At 57.0% G+C, this 15286-nt stretch overlaps 1 protein-coding gene across 2 annotated transcripts; it reads right to left on the bottom strand.

Annotated features, from left to right (window-relative positions):
* Positions 1–1751: 1751 nt before the first annotated feature.
* SIK1 (salt inducible kinase 1) lies at positions 1752–14566 on the bottom strand. 2 transcript variants are annotated; one of them, XM_075542248.1, is made up of 15 exons: positions 14409–14566; positions 13405–13577; positions 12836–12952; positions 9343–9406; positions 9038–9199; positions 8791–8915; positions 8583–8706; positions 7843–8066; positions 7442–7591; positions 7210–7332; positions 6856–7072; positions 5969–6253; positions 5782–5866; positions 5025–5238; positions 1752–4574 (listed from the first exon to the last, which is right to left on the bottom strand). In XM_075542248.1, the coding sequence occupies exons 2-15, from the start codon at positions 13558–13560 to the stop codon at positions 4236–4238; spliced, it is 2385 nt and encodes a 794-aa protein (XP_075398363.1). In that variant the 5' UTR covers positions 13561–13577; positions 14409–14566; the 3' UTR covers positions 1752–4235. The 2 variants fall into 2 exon arrangements, with proteins under 2 accessions (XP_075398363.1, XP_075398364.1); XM_075542249.1 differs by lacking the exon at positions 5782–5866.
* Positions 14567–15286: the final 720 nt, after the last annotated feature.

Below are 15286 nucleotides of genomic sequence, written 5' to 3'. Positions count from 1 at the left end.
GTGGGTTCTGCGCACAAGGGGCCCTGGGCGCAGTGGGGGCTGTGCAGGTGCCTCCACGCAAGGCTTGCTGGGCAGCTTTGGAGGCGCCTGATCTGGTTCGGCCTCCTTGTAGGAGGGCAGCCTTGGAGCACACAGGGTCAATGTTAACCACAGCTGGCTAATCTAAAACGCTATTACTTTGTTCTTAAGCCAGAAGCAGTATCTGCTAAAGCTACTCAGGGGAGGGGGGCGGAGGGAAAGGGAGATGTTTGTTTAAAGCGTCTTAGGAAGCACCTCGGACAACCTTGGGGATCCATGCCAACACTGAGATCCCGTCTCACTCCATCTGGGGAGTACACGACAAGCCGCTGGAAGGGCTGAAGGCCTGTCAGGTCACCATCATTTCTGCACCACTGGACACACCTCATCCAACCACAGCCGTCAGGTCGGTTCTGACTCATGGCAAGTCCACACGACAGGGAGGAATCTTTACAGATGCACGCTGACTCATGGTCCTCCCTTGGCGCAGCTAGTGGGCTCACACGGCAGCCCAGCGCTCAGCCCACAGTGCCGACTGTGGAAACGCACTCCCAGTCTGGGTAGGATCCAACTGCCCTGCTCCGCTGGCTGTCTGCCCTTTGTCCTCCTGCTCAGACAATGCACATGCCCACCGGAGCGCTCCCTCCCTGAGCCCTGGTTCTTGCACAGAAGCAGCCACTCACTTAACATTGTATCCCTCTAAAGCAACTTTGTAACACCTTGTGTGCCAAGTATCAAAATGAACACGTTATCGTTAGGTGCTATCTGCTCTGGTGGGTCGTTAGGTTCTGACTCATAGCTCCCATCGCCTTACGCACCAGAGAGCAACCATCTCATCAGAGGCCTGCTTCTTGCTCGCTGCCCCTCTACCTCATGATGTCCTTCTCCCGGCACTGGTCTCTCCTGCTAACAGGGCTAAAGGATGTCTGGCCAACCTCACTTCTCGGGAGCATTCTGGTTGTACTTCCTGAGACAGAGTTGCCTGTTCTTTTAGCCGTCCCTCACAAACACCAGCGTTCAAAGACACTGATTCCTCTCTGTTCTTGCGCGCAGTGAACACAGCACTGTCTTCATAAGCAGACAACACCTGCCACACTGCAGCCAGCATCGATGTCCATGGGGTAGACTCTCTCTCCTCTCGTGAGCCCGTGTGTGTCAGAGGGGGACTATGCTCCCAGGGATTCCTCTTGGAAGTGGGTCTCTCGGCCTTTCTTCCAAGACACCTCTGGGTGGTCTGAGTCTCCAACTCATTGGGTGGTAACGGCTTCCACCACCCAAGGCTTCCTGCCCCAGTGCTGCTGTTGCTGCCACGGAGTCAGCCGCAATCATGCTGACCATGACATGTGTTTTGAAGTGGTCCACCAGGCCTTTCTTCCTAGTCTTAGTCTAACTCTAAGGAAACCTGTTCAGCATCGTAGCAACATGTGCAAGCTTCCACTGACAGAGGAGCTGAGACTCAGCAGAGCGAGGCACCGTGGGGAGGGTAGGCTGACCAGCTCCCGCCACACCATTAGACTAGGCCACTGCTGTTGCAACCAGCGGGGCCTCTGCCCGGGCATGGGCTGGACACAGGGGTACACACACTCCCCCACCCCCACCCCACCCGTGCTAAGATTCTCAGATTCGATAACCCTGGAGGACACTGTCTCCAAGAAGCAGCTCAGGAGGAAACAGACAGACGGATGGGGCGGGAGGATGGGGCGGGGGGGGGGAGAAAAAAAAAAGAGTCCAGGTTTGTCCCCCAAATAGTTTATTTAAATATTAAATTAAAAAACACACATCAACTAATCATTTGGCATACAGTTCTCATTTTAGCATAAGAAAAAATGTAATTCAGGTATGGTTATAAAAGAAAGAGGGAGGAAGAAAAAACCAACAACAAAAAATGAAAACAAAACCACAACAAAGGAAACAAAAAATCCCAGCGCCAACAACAAAACACGGACCTACGTGGACCTCAGCTCGCATCGTGTCTTAAATGGGCTGTCGTGGCTGCAGTCTGTAGGCCAGAGCTGCCGGGCCATCTACAGGACACACGGCACACTTTTAAAAGGACCTACCGAACGCGAAGTGGAAGCATGACATTCCTGTCCTCAACGGGGGTGGGGGTGAGGTGAATAAATCCAAACAAACAAAACCAACTTAGGAAAGTAAAGTGCTTTCGGAAGGAAACACAAGACAGTGTGAGGCCATGGGTCTCGGGCCTGGGGGCAGAGGCTAGTTTAGAAAGGGGGACCGCTGTTGTGTGCGAGTCCGTTGTGCTGCCTCTGTAGGATAGAAGGACGGCGTGGGCCCGGGCTGCCCCAGCAGGGTGGAGAGTCTCTCTCTTGTTCTGGAAACTTCTTGACAAGTTAGTGGGAGACTTTGGTGTTTTCTGTGGCCAGGCACCAGGGCCACCCAAACGGGATGGTCCTTGGCCCCGAATCATTGATGCAGCAGTGGCGGCGGCGGCGGAAACAGTAGCAGCAAACTTGGCTAACAGCAGAGGAACATGTGTGCAGGCCCTGGCCAGCCCAGGTCATGGCAGCACCAGCGTCCCCATGCACCCAGCCATTCTCTGGCCCATCAGCAGCTGGGTCAGTCTTTGGCTTTTAAAAGTTCCCGCCTTTCTCTCTTCCCTGTGACCTCTGTTTAATACTGTAGGCTGTTTAAGAAGCTAAAGTAATCTGAAGGCACCTGGATTAGGCAGAGGGAGGGGATGTGGCCATGCTGAGGGAGCATGATGCGGCCATTTTCCTTTCCGATTCCTAAGAGGTGGGTCCGGTGGACCCCTCTGCATGGGCTTACCTGGGGGGTGACCTGGTGCTGCTGCCTGCCCCAGGCTGTGCAGGGGAAGGTGCGCCCCCCTCCTAGCAGGTGCTAATGCGAATGCATCTTAACATGACCAGCGAGGGAAATTGAAACCAGAAACACAAAGGTGTAGTAAAAAATATAAAAAATAAGTAGTGTGCATTTGTTTCCTATTTATATACATATACAGTGTTGGTTTAAAAAAGGAAAAAGGCTTTAAAAAACACTGACCTAGATATGATCTCCTTTTCCTTGGATAAAAGCCAAACTATCGGGACCACCAGGTCCCAGCCCATAGGGCCAGAGGAGGACCTGTGGCCCTACCTGCCCCGTTCTCACTCTGTACAACCAGCCGCACGGTATTGCACGTGTCCCCAGAGTCGGCTGTTCGTTTTGGACCCTGATGGTGAAATGCATAAAAGCGTCATTAGCAGCGGAAATCAAGTGTGTGGCATGAGGCTAGTGCTCAGAGGCTGGGGGCCGAGTGGCCAGGACAGCATGGCCACAGACCGCCCAGCCCTGAGCACGCCCAGCCCTGCCCTCCTGTCCTTCCCGGGGCTCCTCTGAAGAGCCCGGGACACCTGCCTGCGAGAGGGTGATGCACAACTCGTCAAAAATGAGGAAAAAAGAACCAAAAAACTATTACTCTGGGTTCTGCCCTCGGCAGGAGAGCATGCCAGGGTCTGCGAACAATCCTCTCCTGGGCCGGCTAGTTGAGCGCTTCACAAACTGAATACGTAAAAAGCATAAAGTTCACAGTTTCCATTTAAAGCATCGATGTGTTGGGAAGTGGAGGATTGTCGGTTGTTTAAAAAAAAAATGGGGGTGGGAGGGGTTTGAGATGAACTAACCTACGTCTTGTGGACACCCGGTCGGTCCACACCATCTCCTCTGAGGTCAACTGCCCACAAACCTATACACAGGCCGCCCCCACCCCTGCCCCACTCCGTCCTGGGCCCATGACCAGCATCTCTGACACTGTCCCACCGTCCACTGGGAGCATGGGATAGGCCGGCAGTACCAATCCTCCCTGCGCCCCAGCCTTCCCTCCTTCCCCACCCTACCCATCCACCCACCCCAGTGACATGACCTCGATTATCACTTGTCTTCCGGAAGTTTCCAGTCCCTACCCATGGTCGCAGTGGTTCAGTGCAAGGAAGAAGTAAAAGCCATCGAAAATCCAACCAAAAACAAAACCAAACAACCCCCCCCACCCGAACACCTAGACGTATTGCTTGTTTCACTTCCAGAAAGTTATTGGCTTTAAGTCCAAAAACGTCTTCACATACTCTGAAATTATTGCTTCAAAGAGTTGGGAGCGGCCGCTGCCAGCGGGGGGCAGGTCTCACTGCACCAGCACAAAGGTGCCCAGCTGGCCCACTGAGAGGTCCTCCATCTCACAGTCCCCCTGGGCCAGCCCTGCAGGCTCAAAACCAGGGGGCAGCACAGCCAGGTGAGGCTGAAGGGGTGCGGCAGGGACGAGGGGTGTGGTGGCCGAGCTGATACGCAGGTGGGCATCCAGGAGCTGGGCTGTTGATGCCATGGGGGTGGCGGCAGCAGGGAAGAGGTGGGCCGGCAGGAGCGGGCTGGGCCCCAGCACCAGACCATTCTGTAGCCCCGGCACCAGGATGCTGCTGGAGAGTGTGGAGGCGGTGCTGTCGCAGGCGGGAAGGACATAGGGGGCAGGGGGCAGCGGTGGCGGCGGGGGTGCCTGTGGGCAGCTGGGCTGGGCCATGGCCACCGGGTGGTGCTGTAACTGAAGCAGCCTGGAGGAACAGGGATGGGCAGGTCACTCCCCAAGCCCACGCCCTTGCTGCCCAAAGCCACCTCTGATCGGGTTTCTGAGCTGCCCATGGGTGGACCTGCTGGCTGGGGCTGAGCAGAACACGCAATGACATGCATGACTAGCCCCCTGAGCAGTAGCAATCTCCAACATTTCCATTCTCCGTCTTGCTTGCAGACAGCAATGTGGAGTTGCCACCCTCAATCCCACGTAGGGGCTCTTCAGAGTGGCAGCCTGACATGGCCCACCTCCTCCAACCCCAGACAGGCCAGGTGAGGCCCTGAGCCCAAGGAACTTCCCCCGACATGGGGCTGGGTGCACCCCGTTACAGGAAGAGAATGGGGGCACTGGGATCAGGTTAGAGGTGAGGAAAACCTGCACAGGCACAAGGCCCGCTGAGCTCAGGGTGACTGGGCTGCGGGAGGCCACCTACCTCTGCTGGTGGAGGACTTCTTCCAGCAGGTTCCGGCCCTCCCGGCCACCTGTGCTCTGTGCTGACAGCGGGAAGGGGCTCAGGCCGCCCCGTGGGGCTCGGCTGGCAGCGGAGGGCTGACACACCTGACGGGCCAGCCCCTTGATCTTGTTCAGTCCCAGAAACCCTTTGGTCCTGGTGTTCTTCCTCAACTGTTGCCGGAAGGCTTTCAACCCTGTGGGGAGACAAGAGCATGGTCGGGGGGTGGCCTCCAGGCCCAGGGGGTCCAAGGCCCTTGGCTCGTGAGGTCAGAGTGCAGGGACAAGAGGCCTGCTGTGGCTCCTAAGGGGTTAAGCAGCACTCTCAGCACCACCAGGTCCCCAGAGGGCTTGGGGTGGCCTGCACAGGCACGTTCGGGCAGACTGCGGCTCCTCTGGAAGGCAGGAGTGAGCAGGGCATGGGTGCAAAGTCAGCTAGGCAAGCTGCTTTCCCCACAGCCCCCCTCATCCAGTCTGCCCTGAAGCATCTCAGGAGCTGCTGGCAGGGCCGCTGGCCCATGACCTCAGCCTCTGAGTGCAAGCCTTACGGCAGGGCTGACCTGTACTGCCAGGGGCCCTAGTTCAGCTAGAGGAAAAACCCCAAATCTAAACCAGCTGACACTGAGCCGCCGACTCCCACTGCCACCCTGCTTGCGGCAGAATAGAACTGTGCTCTGGAGGGGGCTTCCCTGTGGCAGGCTTGTTTGGATGTAGATCCCCAGAACATTCTTCCATAGTACCTTGGGAGAGATCGGGACCTCCAACCTCGCAGCTGGCAGCCAAGAATGCCAACAGCTGGCACTACCCAGGGCTCCTCTCTGCCGGCTAGAGAACAGGAAGACCACTGGCTACCAGGGACAGAGTCACACCCCTCCGGGACAAAGGGTCTCATGGGAAGGGGGAGGCCAGCGAGTGGGGACCAGTCACCTTGAGTGAGGGATGTGTCCGAGGCCCTCCGTCCTTCCTGGAAGCTGAGAGGGAGCGGGACGGTGCCACACAGGCCCCCCTGTGTCTGCAGGACGGGGGTGGTGGACTGGTCCCCCAGGCGCGGTGGAGCCACATGGACAGGTGAGCAGGTGCCCCCCAGTCCATGAGTGGCAAGGCTGCCGAACCCCACGGGGATGTCATTTGTAGAGATGGTCAGGCAGCTGTCGGAGCTGGTCCCTTCCGATGACCCTGCTGCCGCGGCACAGGAGGAGGAAATGACGATGCCTGCAGAGAATGAGCACCGGCCATCAAGGCGTCTGCAGGCCCTGCTTGGTGAGGGCCTCTCCTCAGCCCCACCCCCAGACCTGCAGGGAAAGGGTGTCTGCCAGTGACCAGAGGCCTGGAAGCCCAAGAGCTGCAGGGACAAGTGGCCATAGGTGGTGTACACAGCAGGAGAGTTGTGTAGGCCAAGGACCCACCCGCTGCCCACCAGAGCACCACACAGTGACACCACAGACTAAGCCCCACGCGGCTGCCTTCTCTGCGCAGCCACACTGCGTGGCCTCAGAAAACCTGTGTGGGGAGAGGGAGCTGGCAGGAAAAGGCTCATTTTAAACCAGCCTGTCCTAGACTGAGAGCCCACCCTGGCCACTCAGGGGGGAAAGATGAGGTTTTCTGTCCTGGAGAGGTTCGCGGCCTCAGAAGCCCACAGGGGAAGTTCCAGCCTCTCCGAGAGGGTCTCTAGGAGTCGGAACCCACTGGGTGGCCCTGAGTCTGCTGCTTTTCTGGTTTGGTCATAGACTCAGCCACATGCCCTACCACCCGCCCTCTGCCTCCCGTTCCCCCCGCCTCCCACCCCGCCAGCGTGCCACACCTGGGACACTCACATGGAAGGGTGTGTGGGGAAAAGTGGGTGGTGACTTCCGCCAGCGTGTGCCGCCGACCCGTGCCACTGGGCAGGGGCTTCTGGACCTTCAGCTCCTCCTCCAAGCCCTGATCCTGCCTGGCCTCCTCACTGATGGCCGTGTCCAGTAGGCTGCTGGGGGAGACGGAGCGATGCTGGAACAGTCCTTCGCAGGTGACATCCACAGGGAAGAGCAAGGGCTGTAGCAGATGGAAACAAAGCCGTCTTCATCTGCCGGGGCCCTGTGAGACCCCAACCGGAGATGGCAGTGGGGGTGGCCCCACGAAACGGCAGGCGGGGCATGGAACCTCCAGAGACCACTGTGGCACAGACGTACCTGGAGTGAGGGGCTGAGGTCGCAGTCCATGTCCACCTGCAGGACAGACTGCACCAGGTTCTGGGGCTGTGGGCACAGCAGAGGCGAGCGGAAGGGATCAACGGCAAGCCCCTCGTGGGCCACCTGGAGGCGGAGAGAGGCAGGCACCTTCTAAGCAAAGGGCTCCCACTCCCCGGGGTGGGGGCGGGCAGAGAGGCAGGAACACACCCCAGAGGACTGCATCTGGCCTCACCTCAAAGCTGCAGAGATCAGAGCTCTGGAGCCTGGGCAGCCGGGTGGGCACCGGGCGGGCTAGCAACTGGGCACTCCGATACTCCTTCAGCCGCTCGAGGAGGAGGTAATAGATGGCTGCAAAGTGGTTGTAGCTGCTGTTCTGCAGGGACTGCGAGACAGAGGGAGGTTAGCGGGAAGGTGTGGAGGGCAAAGCCTAAGCTGTGGCCTCGGAGGACAGAGATGCGAGGGTCCCCAAACTTCCCCCGAAGACAGGTCCCCGGGGGCTATTTCTGATGGCCAAGGAACCACAGGGCAGCAGACAACCTAGCCCTTCCATCGGCCACATAGGCGCCTGCTCTGGCATCCCATCTTCTTCCACTCCCTGCCCAGTGCCGCCCGCAAGCCAGGTACCCAGCTCACCTCTGTGGTCTTCTGCCGGTCGATGCCCAGCATCTGCATGATGCCCAGCGCCTGCTCATTGTAGTCACCCAGGTTGGAGTTGTAGTCCTGCCCTAAGAAGGCCAGGCAGGAGGGCTGCAGCAGCATGGCCTCTGCCTGGATCCAGCGGTGCTGCTTGATCTGGTCGATGGTGATGCGCTTGGCGGGGTCCACCACCAGCATGCGGCGGATCAACGACTCGCAGTCTGCAGAGGGCAGAGGCAGCACTGAGCCTGCACCCCTGTGCAGCCCTTCCAGGCGCCAGCCGGGTGCCCAGATACCCCGCTGGGGATGCCAGTGCCCGAGGGAGCTGGTCCTTGAAGGCCTTGATCTAGTGACATCCCTCAGCCAGCCCTCCCTGTACCCTTCCCAGCCAGCCACGCTCTGTGCTCACAACAGGTCAAGACTCTATGCAACAAGACCTTCAGGGGAAAACCCACTGGGAGCTGGCCAGTGTGCAAGACTTGAGGTGTCAGCCAGAAAGGGGCCCCCACAGACGGCCGACTCTGCCACGTGGGTGTGGGCTGGGCCCTGGAAGGAGGGCACTGGGAGCCCTGTAGGGTGGGGTCTCTCCTCGGGTCCTGCACCCACACCTCACAGTACCACAAGCTGACTGCCAGCCTTCGCTGCACTCTGGAGGATGGTGGGGGGCAGGCATTTAGGGAATGTAAGTCCTCCCCACCACCCAAGCAAGGCTCCAGGCTGGCCTGGCCCCCACCTACCTTGGGACATGAAGAAGGGGATGCGAAAGCGGCCCTCCAGCACCCGCTGCCGCAGGGTGGGCAGGTTGGGCCCGTCAAAGGGCAGTGATCCACACACCAGCACGTACAGCACAACCCCGAGGCTCTGCAGACACCAGGCAGTCCCCGTGAGAGGTCGGCGGGACACCCCGGGCACCCACCATGGCCCAGACCCGGGCAGACCCCTTACCCAGATGTCGAGCTGGGGACCTTCGTACTCCTTCCCTTCAAAGACCTCCGGGGCGGCATATGGGGGGCTCCCGCACCACGTGGATAGGGCCTCTCCCGGCTTGTAGAAATTCCCGAACCCAAAATCTGCGAGGGAAAGAGGCCAATGAGGTGACCTGGGGACAAGGCAGGCTGTCGTTCCCGAGCCGTCCCCAGCACCCCGCACTAGGCTTCATTCCCCCTGGCGCCAGCACGGGGGGCGTCCTTGCCTGCCAGCTTGATGTCCATGTTGCTGTCCAGCAGCAGGTTCTCCGTCTTGAGGTCCCGGTGCACGATGTGGTGGCTGTGGCAGTACTCCACGGCCGACAGGATCTGCCAGAACTTCTTCCGAGCCTCCTCCTCACTCAGGTGCCCGTTGGAGGTCAAATAATCTGAAGAGGGACGAGACAAAAGCCATGTCCAGAGGCTTTCCCCGCCCCTGGGGAAGAGTGACAGTTTAAGGCACAGGAGCCCAGCCCTCGCCAGGCCATTGCAGGCCTGTTCACACCATGTATCAGAAATAAGTGTCACTTACCAAACATCTCTCCATTTTTCGCAAACTCGGTGACAATGTAGAGCATGTCCTTGGTTTCCATGACCTAAAGACAGAGAGGACCGAGACTTAACCCTTCCATCTGAACAAGCCGTTCAAAACGCAGGGAGGTTTCAACGCCTCCTCGCAAACACACACACGTGTCATTTCAAAAGGCAGAGACTAGCGTCCGTGAGAGTGGAGCCAGTCAGGGTGTGGCTATCAAGAAACAAGAGTGTGGGGGCAGCTGCAGAAGCTCGGCTGCCAGTGAAGAGGTTGGATGCTCAAGTTCGTGAGAAGGCATGTGGGGAGAAAGGCCTGGCAATCTATTTTTTAAAAATCAACTACCACAAAGTACTGTGGGGCACAGCGCTATCCGGATATGCGTGGGGTAGGGGTGGGGGGGGTACTACCATGAGACAGGATCGACTCAGTAGCAGCTGGTGTGTGTGTGTGTGTGTACGCACATGCCAGTTTAATTCAAAAAGGGATTGAGAGGGAAAATGAAATGCGTTCCCGTTTGCCTGTCTTGATACATCATTGTTCTTAAAAATGAGCGAGTAGATGAGAGTACTGTGCATTCACACAGGTTGCTTGAGCCACCACTTGGTGGACACAAGAGGCTACAGGCCTGAAACAGAGTTCATGCCTTCTACCAGGGCTTTCTGTGAAAGAAGCCTGGCTAGCCGGTCACAGGTGATTCCAGGGCTATCTGGGCCAGCACGAGCTGAACGATAGATAACCAAGGCCCCAACGCCACTCATTTTATTGACATGATAAGTGAGGCTGAACGAGGGCAGCTGTGCCAGGTGAGATACCACAGGCTGCCCTTTGTCCAGCAAATTCCTCCCCATGTGTCAGCAGCAATAGCCAATGTCAATACACACCTTCAGGCTCCTCTACTGATCAAAAATTTTGTGTTACTTGGAAGACATTTTGAAGAGACCTTACAATTTGCCACTAATTAAAAAGCATGATAAAATTCTAATTTGGGGGGACTGAAAGATGTAAAGACACACACAAACATATTTTTGCATACATATATATACACACTACATATATATTTCATAGGGAGAGAAGAGTTTTTTGAGTTGAAAGTATAATTCCATGTGTGGACTGTGATAAGAGTTGTACGAGCCCCTAATAAAATGATTAAAAAATAATAAAAACAAAACAACAAAAAAAGAAAGTTTAAACACAACGATAAAGAATAAAACAAACAAACAAGAAAAGCCCCACTGTCCTCAAGTCAGTCCCTATTCACAGAGACCCTGTAAGACAGAACAGAACTGCTTGGTAGGGCTTCTGAGACTAGAAATCCTGCCAGGAGTAGACAGTCTCGTTTTTCTTCCAAGGAGCAGCTGCTGGGTTTGAACCGGTGACTCTGTGGTTATACACTGAGCCACCAGGACTCCTTAAAGACATGCTGAGCCATAAACCTAACAAGAAAAGTGAACACCAAGCAGATCAGCTGGAGTTTCAAGTGGCCCTGCTCCTCGATGGGTGTGACAGAATGATTAGTGGGTAGGTAGGTCACGGTTGGTTTTTTCCCTCCATTAGAGAAAAAGAAGACGCCATTGCCATGGCCGCTGCAGAAGAAAGAATAAGAGTACAAATGTTTTAAGGTTTCAAAAACCTGAAGGGAAGAGCAAAGTGTCTCAGCAGCAGTGCTCTGGGGCCTGCGCCAGCTGGCTGGAAATTAGACAGGATTGTCAAAACCAGAGTAATGTAAGTCCCTGCTTCTAGCGTCTCCAAGCAGTTGAAGAATCACCTACAGCAAGAACAAGATTCACCTGCAGAAGCCCTCACACATCCATCCCTCTGCCTCACCTGCCTCATGGACTGATCGAATTCCACCACTACAGGCAGAGGGGGGGAGCAGGAAGAAAAGAAAAGCGCTTGAAAGGGAGGTTACCGCCCAACCCTTCGGAGAAGTCAAAACAGAAACAAGGCAGCCCACAACTGACAGGCCCCTGGTCAAGGGGTTCCTCTCTCAGCTACTGACAGTGGGCAGTACGGAAGAGATTGGTCTAGGCGACTCAACTTCAAAACGGCAGCAGCCCCCACCTGCACTCGCTGTGAATTTTGTACTGCAAGACCCCGGATGAAACTTTTTAGAGCAGCAGTTCTCAACCTGTGGGTCGCGACCCCTTTGGGGGGTTCTAATGTCCCTTTCACAGGGGTCGCCTGATTCATAACAGTAGCAAAATGATAGTGATGAAGTAGCAATGAAAATAATTTTGTGGTTGGGGCATCACCACAACATGAGGAACTGTATTAAATGGTTTAGAGGGAATACAAGCCGATAATCCTTCTCCCCTTAATTTAATGCGGTGGGGACTTCTGTGGGACTGTTTTCTCTCTCCTACCCTGCTTTTAAGGAGACCCTGAGTAGCACAAACAGTTAAGTGCTCAAAGATGGTCAGTTCCAATATACCCCGGGTGCCTCGGGAGAAAGTCCTGGTGATATGTTTCTGAAAGGTCTCGGCCTTGAAGATCCCATGGAGAACAGTTGCGCTCTGTGTGCGTGCTTGGGCGCCAGGAGTCAGGACTGACTTGACAGCCACTAGACAGCATCAACCACATCTTTCACTTGGCCCAGCGTGCCAGTTTGGAACCCACATACGGGACCCATCCCGCCTACTCAGATCCCATGCCCCTCTCAGATCCACACGGCAGGGACGGCAAGAGAATCACGGGCAGGAATGTATGCCCAGCATGAATGGATGGAATACTGAATATTTACCAAGAATTTGTTCTTCTGCAACTAAGACTCAGTCTCATCTTTGCAGAAGTGGCCATTTATGAGTGGAGGGGAAAGGAGGATGCCTTTGTTGACCTAATTAAGTCAGCCCTTACTTCTCAAAACCAAAATGTATTAGTTTCAACACAACCAAAATACAGTCAACAAAATGCACCAGCAGATGTGAGGCCCGTTTCTAACGTGGATTAAATTACAAGTTCCTTGGTCTTAACATTGCAAGCTTACTTCCAGCTCTGTTTCCAAGAGCCGAGCCCAAAGAGGGAAGACAAATGCTCCGGGCTGCCCGGGCAAAGGCACACTACAGGACAACTTCGAGGAGTGGCTGGTTTTAGGTTTCCTCTGCAGGGGCAGAAGTTTCTAGTTCTCCCTAACTAATTTGTCCTCCCTTACTAATAATGGCTGGACCTTCGTAGTAAAGCAAGTATAACCTGCCCCAAAGCATTTACATTTGGATCAGATTGCAAAACTAAATAAAAATTTAATGAAGCAAATCTCAATGATCTGGTCCAAAAGCAGGAATATAATTGTGAATAAATAAGCAGACCTTAACAAAAAAAATCAATGTATGCTGCTTAAATAGCCAACTCCTGGATTCTCCTCTCCCTGCACATGAACAGCCCTCCCCACCTCAGCCCCACCCTCAAAAAGGGGCAACCTTCAGAAATGATAGACCTATTTTGTCCAAAATAATTCACTTCCAGAATTAATAGCAAAAGGCAAGCAAGCCCTTACCTGATAAAGTTTTATGATGTGAGGATGGTTCAAAAGCTTCATAATCTGAACCTCTCTATATATTTTCTCCAAATTGCTTGAATCTAATCTTGCTTTATCGATTATTTTTATGGCAACCTATAGATTTTAAAAGAAAAATGTTAAAAAAATAAAGGGGGGGAAGCCTAATACCTTAACTGGCACATTAAATTTTTCGCTAGGTAAGTTTCCACAATACTCTATCCATAAGGTCACCAGAAAAGCGGAGGGGGGGACAAGAGAAAGCAGTGCAAGGACTACAATAACCAAAGTTAAACAAACATCTGAAGTGTCTGCAGAGCCGATGCCCTGGACAATGGCCCCTTGCCTCCTCTTTGTGCATGTACACATTAGGCAGAAACATCAAGGGCGATCTTTTCTGTTCCGAACTAGAAACTGCCAGCGTTTGGGCGTTAATCCCATCCATCGCACGCAAGGAACGCACCCTGCAGACCTCCAGGGCGAGTCCGTTCTCGGGCTCCCGCGCGGGCCCACCCCTTCTCCCTGGGGCGCCCCAAGTCTATCTGGTCCTGGCGCCGCTGCGCACGCACCTGGGTCTTGGTGACTCGGTGCCGCGCCAGCTTCACTACCGCGAAATTGCCTTTCCCCAGCGTTCGCTCGATGTCGTAAAAGCCCACTCGCAGGGGCTTCTGCAGGCTCTGGTCCGAGCCACCGACCGCCGCGCGGAACTCCGACATGATCACCATGGCTCTGGCGACTGCACCTGCCAGACAGGTGGGAGGGAAGCGCGCTCAACACCCGCCGACAAGGACTCTCTAGCCGGACCCCCCCCCCCCCCAGTCCGCGCCCGAATTCCCCGACGTGGACTTTCCGAACCTAGCCCCCCCCCCCCCCCCCAGGGCTTCCTCCACCCTTCGGGCCCGCGACTACTCGATTCCTCTTACCCGAACCACCGGTGCTGCCCAAGTCTCCCGCCCCTGGAACCCCTGACCCCGACCTCCCAGCCGGAGCCCTCGCGCCCACATTCCCCGACCTGGGTGCCGCGCGCCCGCTTCATCCCCCAGGGGCGCGCGCCGCCCGCTGTCCGATCCACTCGGGACTTCACAGAGGGGCGCAGAACGCGTGGACCTCTTCCCAGGCCGGCTCCCCTCCGCCGGCAGTGGGCTTCGCGTGGCGCGAAGTCCACCTCCCACACTCGGCCCTAGCCTTGGGCTCTACTCAGGACTCCCGGACCCCCTTTCCGGCGTGGGGTGCGTGGATCGGTTCCCACCCCACTCCCCGCCGCCAGCTCCACTCTGAACTCAGACTTGCTGGAGCGCGTGGAACAGTCCTCCTCCCCTCCAGCGGCCCCGGGCCCCTCGACGCTCAGAACCCCCTCAACCATCGCCTGCCCCACAACAAAGGGGATCCCGGGGGGCGGCCAGACCCACCACAATGCCGCGACGCGACCGCGTGCACCTGCGAGGTCTCCGGGACCCCGAGCGGCCGTCGGAAGCCGCGTCCCCGCCCGGCTGCCCGGCTGCCCGCGCCGAGTCCCACACCGCGAGCCAAGTCCGGCCGCGCCGCCGCCGCCGCGGAACCTCCAGCGGCTCACCTCTGCCGCCCTCGGGCGGGCCCCGCCGGGCACCAGCTCGGAGCCCGCAGGCAGGGAATCTCCGGCGGACCCGCAGCCCCAATGCTGCTCGCGCCGCTCTGGCTGCTGCTGCTCCTGCTGCTGTTGCCGCCGCCGCCGGGGCTGCCGCCGCATGTCAGCTCTGAGACCGGCGCCGCGCGCTCCCAGCAGCCGCGCCGCCGCCCCGCCCACCGCCGCTACGCCCCGCCTTGTGCTCCTCCGCTGCCGTTAGGCCCCTCCCCACATCCGCCGCCCCTACTCCCGCCCCCATAGGCTCCGCCCCCGCTCCCTCAGGCCTCGCCCCACACCAGGCGGCTCCGCCCTTTGGACTCCGCCCTCCCCATCAGGCCCCGCCCCCATGCTGTACCACCACCCATTAAGTCTTGCCCCTGCACTGATAGGCCACGCCCTAAGTCGCCAGCACCTCCCTCTAACCCCGCCCCTGTCCGGTCTCACCCCTTCGCCGCCGCCAAATTGATACATTCCCATTGACGTCGCTTTGACGCCAGAGCGACGCGCGGCCTAGCGCGAGGCGGAGGGAGAGCAAGAGATCGGGCCGTTGCCAAGACACTGCCGCCTCTGACGCGGGAGCTGATGAGACTGTCGCCCTAGCGACCGCGGGACGGTGACGTCAGGGGCGCCGGCAGCCTAAAGCCCGGCGAGTCCGTCGGTCGGCCGGAATGCTCCTGGCGCGGCGTCCCCTACAGGGAGCGATCGGCACGGCAGGCGGTTTTAACCCCGCAGGCGCCGCATCTCTTGCAAACACTAAGGCCCGCTAACACCTAGCGTATTTGCCCGTACCTTCTTCTCAGCGCGCACTTGCCCTTGTCCAAGTCTCAACGTCCTTTCTAGAACCCTTG

The sequence above is a fragment of the Tenrec ecaudatus genome, chromosome 2 (assembly GCF_050624435.1).
Source record: "Tenrec ecaudatus isolate mTenEca1 chromosome 2, mTenEca1.hap1, whole genome shotgun sequence".
Lineage (NCBI taxonomy): Eukaryota > Metazoa > Chordata > Mammalia > Afrosoricida > Tenrecidae > Tenrec > Tenrec ecaudatus.
Note: the sequence above shows the minus strand (reverse complement) of the source record. Positions and strands in the feature narration are given on the sequence as shown.